Genomic DNA, 5,748 nt, shown 5'->3' with positions numbered 1-5,748 from the left:
TCCTTTTCCCTTTCCCTTTCCCTTTCCCTTTCCCTTTTCCCTTTTCCCTTTTCCCTTTCCCTTTTCCCTCTTCCCTTTTCCCTTTTCCTTCCCCTGGCTCTGTGGCTGTGAGTATTCTCTCACTCTCTCCTGTTGTGGGGTTCAGCCCCACGGACATCCCCTCTTTCCCCTCCCATCAGGGCCAGGCTTGTTGAGACCCTGCAGCCCTGGATCCGAGCACCACGGAATCCCAGAGCAGGGCTGAGAGCTGAGAGAGTGCTCCTGGGGCTGAGCAAACCCACCCCACCTCCTGGGTGAGCTGTGCCCCGTGCCACAAGGGCTGAGACACCTTCAGGGGGATTTTATGGATTCTCTCGTGTTTGCACGTGGGACTGACAGTCTGGAATTTTTTCCCCCCTTTTTGTGAGGATCTGTGGGCAGAGCGTAGAGTTCCAGGCCAGGAACAACCTGGGATGCTGGGAGCTGTCCCTGCCCACGGCAGGGCTGGAGCTGCCTGATGAAGGACCCTTCCAACCCAAACCATTCCCTAATTCTCTGGATTAAGAGGCTTTTTCCCAGTGTTGGACTCTATTTCTAGTTTTGTGATCCCCCAGATGTGATGCGGTGCTCTGACAGAAGCAAACATGATTCTCAGTGGTCTCTCCAGGTTTTATTCAGCAGATTAGGTTTTGCTTAAAGGCAAAGCACTGTACAAATCAGTCCTGCTTAAATTGCTTTTAAAGGAGAAAAGAGTAGGACATCAGAGAGATAAGTAGGACATCAGGTGCAACAAGAGCTAAATACACAATAACCTGAGGCAGAATATCGTGGCAAACCAAGCTGCAGCGTGCAGAGATACAGAACACCGAAAGAAAGCAGAGACTTTTCACAAGAGGCAGGCACAGCCCTTGCACACCGCCCAAGTCCTGCTGATTCCACCTCCGTGTGCCACAGCTGCTGCTGCAAAGTGCGACAGGCCGGGAGGACAGAACGCTGCTGAGCTGGGGGCTGTGACACACAGATAAAGCTGAAAGCATTTGGCTTTGCCAGTCTTTGGTCTCTTCTTGAAACAGGGAGAATTTCCATTTGTGCCTGTTCTGCTCCACAGTGACCTTGGATTTGCTTTATTTTTTTTTATTTTTTTTTTTAGCTTTAGCCTTTCTGAAATGAAGGGTTATAGGTAAGCGTTGGGGCAGAGGGAGCGTTGGGAAGGGGGGAGTCTGCAGGGTGTGACTGTGGGAGGAAGTGGGAGAACTCAGGGAATTTTGGGTGCGATCAGAGGGCAGGAGAAAGAGGGGACGTGAGGCTGGTTTGTGGTGGGGCAGAGTGTGGCTGGAGCACGGGGAGAGGCAGCTCTCGGCCCCAAGGGAACGATGCAGCCCATCGGATCGGGAGACGGGGCTGTTCCCGGTGGGATGGGGAGGATCCAGCACGGCCAGGATGTGCAGGGTGCGAGCTGCAGCTCCCCACGGGCAGCGGGGCTGCGTCTGGAGCCACCAGCACCGAAACACCGGCACCAGCCGGGGCAGAACCGGGGCCACGGGAGCTGGGGGAGCTCTGGGCGCATGAACAGCTTCTCACCCTGCAGAGGGGAGTCCCAGGAAAAACCCAACAATAATATCAACCCAGCAACTCCACACAAAATAGGAAGGTGGGGGGAATAAAAGAGAGAGGTTTAGGTCAAACCAGATCTTCGAGATGTTTGAAAGCGTCAGACAGCTCCGAGGGTTTGGGGACCCTGCCCCTCCTGAAAGCAGGGTACCAGGAAGGTGCTGAGGAGCCTTTGGGATGGCTCAGAGCGTTCCAGGCTGGCACTGGCGGTGCCACTGCCCCTGCCCGTGTCCTGCACGCGCTGCAGCAGCCTTTGCTCGCTCGCTGCTTGAGGCACCTGCAGCGTTCGCTCCGGCAGGGAGCAAAGACTGAACTGCAGCAGCTGCAGGGGCTTGCTTTGCACAGCCCTGGCACACACGGGGCTGGGGAAGGGTGGCACACAGCCCTGGCACACACGGGGCTGGGGAAGGGTGGCACACAACCCTGGGACACACGGGGCTGGGGAAGGGTGGCACACACGGGGTTGGGAAAGGGTGGCACACAGCCCTGGCACAGAGCCCTGGCACACACAGGACTGGGAAAAGGTGGCACACAACCCTGGCACACAACCCTGGGACACACGGGGCTGGGAAAGGGTGGCACACAGCCCTGGCACACACGGGGCTGGGAAAGGGTGGCACACAACCCTGGTACACACGGGGCTGGGAAAGGGTGGCACACAACCCTGGCACTTCCCTGTGCGCAGGGCACGGCTGCAGTAAGGAGAGACTGCCCCAGGACATTTATTTCTCAACGGATAAAGTCCTCTCTGCCACGCACATCTGATTTCTTCCAGCGGCTCGGGTGGACATTTCTAAGGATTCCCTGCAGCTTTTACACAAAGCTGCGTCCAAAGTAATTTTGCATTTTAGCTCTTTCTGATGTTCAGATCCGTGGATCTCATTAGCGAGGATTCATCAAAAGGAGGCTTCTGTGAGTTTTTACAAATATAGCAATTACTACATTGATTGGGGCGTTCCAGCTTTAAAAAAATAATTAAAAATTCAAGGATATAATACTCTTATATGACAATAAATAAGGCAAGAGCCTTCACATGAGTCAATCCTCTCAGGCAGCTGCTGAAGCCACGCTGTCACTGATGCTGTAGTGATAACTGATTTCAGTGCAGGAGAAATGTTTGCTTTCACCCTCGGAAAATTGCACTCAGGCTGCTTTATGGCAAGCAGCAGGAATGTCAATCTATTCTTTCATTAAGAGGTGGAGGCATGGGCGTAGAACAATGCTGTTACCTGTTGGTGTCAGGAAAAACAGCTTTCCAGAGAGGGTACTAATGAAACCTTTCAGAAAACACCGGCTCGTTGGCAGAGGCACAGAGATAAAGCAACGGGCACAAACGAATGCTAGAGGGAATATTATCTCGGTCTCTAGAAGGTGGCATTCCCTTTCAGGATTCATTTATCCCAGTAGGTTTTTGAAGCTGCTTTGAAAGCCACCCTGGGTTTCCTTCCATTGTAACTATTTAAAAAATTTCAGATCATTCAGTCGAGAACTGGTTTCCACTCCGAAAAGTAGGAAACAAGGCATCACGTAGGAGGCTTTTGTCTTTCCTGCACCCTTCCTTCAGGCACTGCATTTAAAGTGAGCTGCTCTGTATCTCAATACACACATAAATATATTTATATTTATATTTATATTTATACCCCTGTGGAGTGGTTTTTTCCACCCAAGGCCAGGTGTCTACAGCATGCACTGTCCCACACTCATGTCATAGCAGCAGCACACGATTTCTTTGAAAGTCTTCCTCATCTCCAGGCTCCTGAAGGCGTAAATGAGCGGGTCGATGACGGAGTTGCACATGATCAGCACCAGGTAGGTGTTGAAGTGCGCGGTGTAGCAGATGCAGTAGGGGTTCATGGGGCAGGAGATGATGAGGATGAGGTGGAGGAAGAAAGGCGCCCAGCAGACAATGAAGACCCCCAGGAGGATGGTGATGGTGACGGCCCCCTTCATGCAGGTGCGCTGCGGGGGCACGCCCTCGACGGGCAGCGCCGCGATGCGCTTGACGTGCAGGCGGGCGAAGAGGAACATGTGCACGTACAGCGAGGCCATGAGCAGCAGCATGGTGAAGAACATGGTGATGAGACACACAATGACGGTTTTGCTCTCCGAGTAGGCAATGAAAATGATGCCGCAGATGATGCAGGCCACCCAAATGAGCACAATGAGGGTCAGGGCTTTCTTCACCGTCATGATGCTGTGGTAACGGAGGGCATAGAAAATAGTGATGTACCTGTCGATGGCTATGACCAAGAGGTTGCAGATGGAGGCTACCAGAGAAATGCAAATCATGGAGTCAAACACGTTGTCCATGTGCTGGATGAAGTGGTCGCCGATGATCAGGTAGCCGTTGCTGAGGATGGCGATCATGACGGTCTCCAGGGCGTTCGACATGCTCACCAACATATCTGCCACAGCCAGGCTGCAGAGGAAGAAGTACATGGGAGAGTGCAGGTTCCCGTTCTTCAGCACTGCCAGGATGACGAGGATGTTCTCCAGCAGGCTGATGATGCCCAGAGTCAAGAAGACCTCGGCTTTGATGAAGACCTGCTCGCAAAACCCGTCGCCGCTCCTGTTGCTGGGGATGGAGTCGTTGAAGTCCTCGGTGGCGTTGAGCAGCACGGGCTGAAAGGAGAACGCAGCGCGTGTGGTGTTCATTGTCAGCAAAGGAGCTGAGCTCACCAGTGATTGTGGACCTGAGAGAGCACAGCTCAAAGAGAGAGAGGAAAAAAAAAAAAAAGAAAGAAAAAGGAAAAGAAGTCCTTCCAAGCTGCTGCTGTGCATACGGGGTGGAACCAAGCAGGACTTGAGTCAGTTTTGCAAGTGCAGACATCACACGGTCTGCAGTTCCAGTGAATTTTATGCCAGGCTGCTCTCTCCTTCAGAAGTAAGCGAGCTCCGAAGCCTGCAGGCAGCAGACAGCTTTCTCTGCAGGGAAGAATCGGCAGCAGGACCTCGCCGGGTTCAGCTCTCCCGGTGCTGAAAAGCAGGGAGCTCTCCCGTCTGCCGGGGCAGCTGGCTCGCCAAGCATCTGCTGCTCTTTCACTGGGAAGGAAGGAGACGAGAACTAAGCGATTTATACATGCAAGAAATAATAAAAAAAACCCAAACCCAACTCCTACTTCACCCTGCGAGCAGAGCATTGGCCATTGGAGAGCGAGCACCTGTGTGAGTGACAGCCGGAGCACCTGGAGCTGCATCCCGGCACATCCCAGACTGTCTGGCGCCCTCTGCAGATGCCGAGCAGGATGGATTCGCCGTAAAATTCCTCTGGAAAACGGGATTTTTCACCCGGTAAAACTTTCTGCCTGCTCCGGACAGCCGGGTGCTGGGAGGGTTCGGGGCAGGCAGGGTGCTCATACACCCCCCGTGCACCTCGGAGTAGCCACTGGGACTGTTTTTAACCGGGATTGTGGCCATTTAAACCCCTGCAGGACCGAGGAGGTTTTCATTTATCACAGATGAGCAGGCAAGCATAAGGCAGATTTCCCCTGCACTTCATTCCTTCTATATTCCTGCGCTGCAGTTTCCTCGGTTTGATTTTTTAAAAGCACTCGTTGATGTCTAAACTCTTCCCGCCTCATGTTTTCACAGAAACACTTTGGAATCAAGCGCACTGTCGCTTATATTCATGTCTGGGGCTTCTCTTGCAGCTTTGTTAGCTTAATAAAGTCACAAATCTCTCCCAGTTTCATACTGAGCCCACACAATTCTTGTCTCGCACCCATAATGCAATACCAAGAGGCAACACTTCTCCAATCTAACCTCCAGGTGAGAGTTTTACAAGGACAGTGTTCAGTGCAGTGCTTTTAAGTGAATAATTAGCTGGGCATTTGCCCACCGAGTTGCACAGGTAATGTTTTAAGGCTCTTAGGCTCTCCCTAAATTTGCAGCGATGAGTAAGAGCGGATACCTTACACCAGCACACCGTCTCCAATCCCACGGTGGGGAGCAGATATTCCCTGCTGCGGCAGGTCTGGACGCCAGCCCGGAGCAGCCACCTCTGCTCTGTGCAGGAGCCCCGGTGCCTCCTGCCAGCTCTTTGGGGGCCATGGGGGGCACCCAGAGTGGGGATTTCTGGGCAGAACGGCTGAAAATGCCCTTGGAGGTGTTGATTTTCTAGGTGAGCCCATCTTGCGCAGCTCCCTGCCAGCTCTGTGC

General features: G+C 53.1%; 1 protein-coding gene across 1 annotated transcript; it reads right to left on the bottom strand.

Moving 5' to 3' along the window:
• Window positions 1-634: 634 nt before the first annotated feature.
• MC3R (melanocortin 3 receptor) lies at window positions 635-4,616 on the bottom strand. Its single transcript, XM_040079978.2, has one exon. It carries the CDS (start codon window positions 4,369-4,371, stop codon window positions 3,268-3,270), a length of 1,104 nt encoding a protein of 367 aa, XP_039935912.1. The 5' UTR covers window positions 4,372-4,616; the 3' UTR covers window positions 635-3,267.
• Window positions 4,617-5,748: the final 1,132 nt, after the last annotated feature.

The sequence above is a fragment of the Hirundo rustica genome, chromosome 16, assembly GCF_015227805.2.
Source record: "Hirundo rustica isolate bHirRus1 chromosome 16, bHirRus1.pri.v3, whole genome shotgun sequence".
Taxonomy (NCBI): domain Eukaryota; kingdom Metazoa; phylum Chordata; class Aves; order Passeriformes; family Hirundinidae; genus Hirundo; species Hirundo rustica.
This window is presented reverse-complemented; position numbering and strand designations above follow the sequence as displayed.

Excerpts from the sequence above, each read along its gene's own strand:
- MC3R (XM_040079978.2), bottom strand. The coding sequence starts at position 4,371 with ATGCACAGCAGCAGCTTGGAAGGACTTCTTTTCCTTTTTCTTTCTTTT.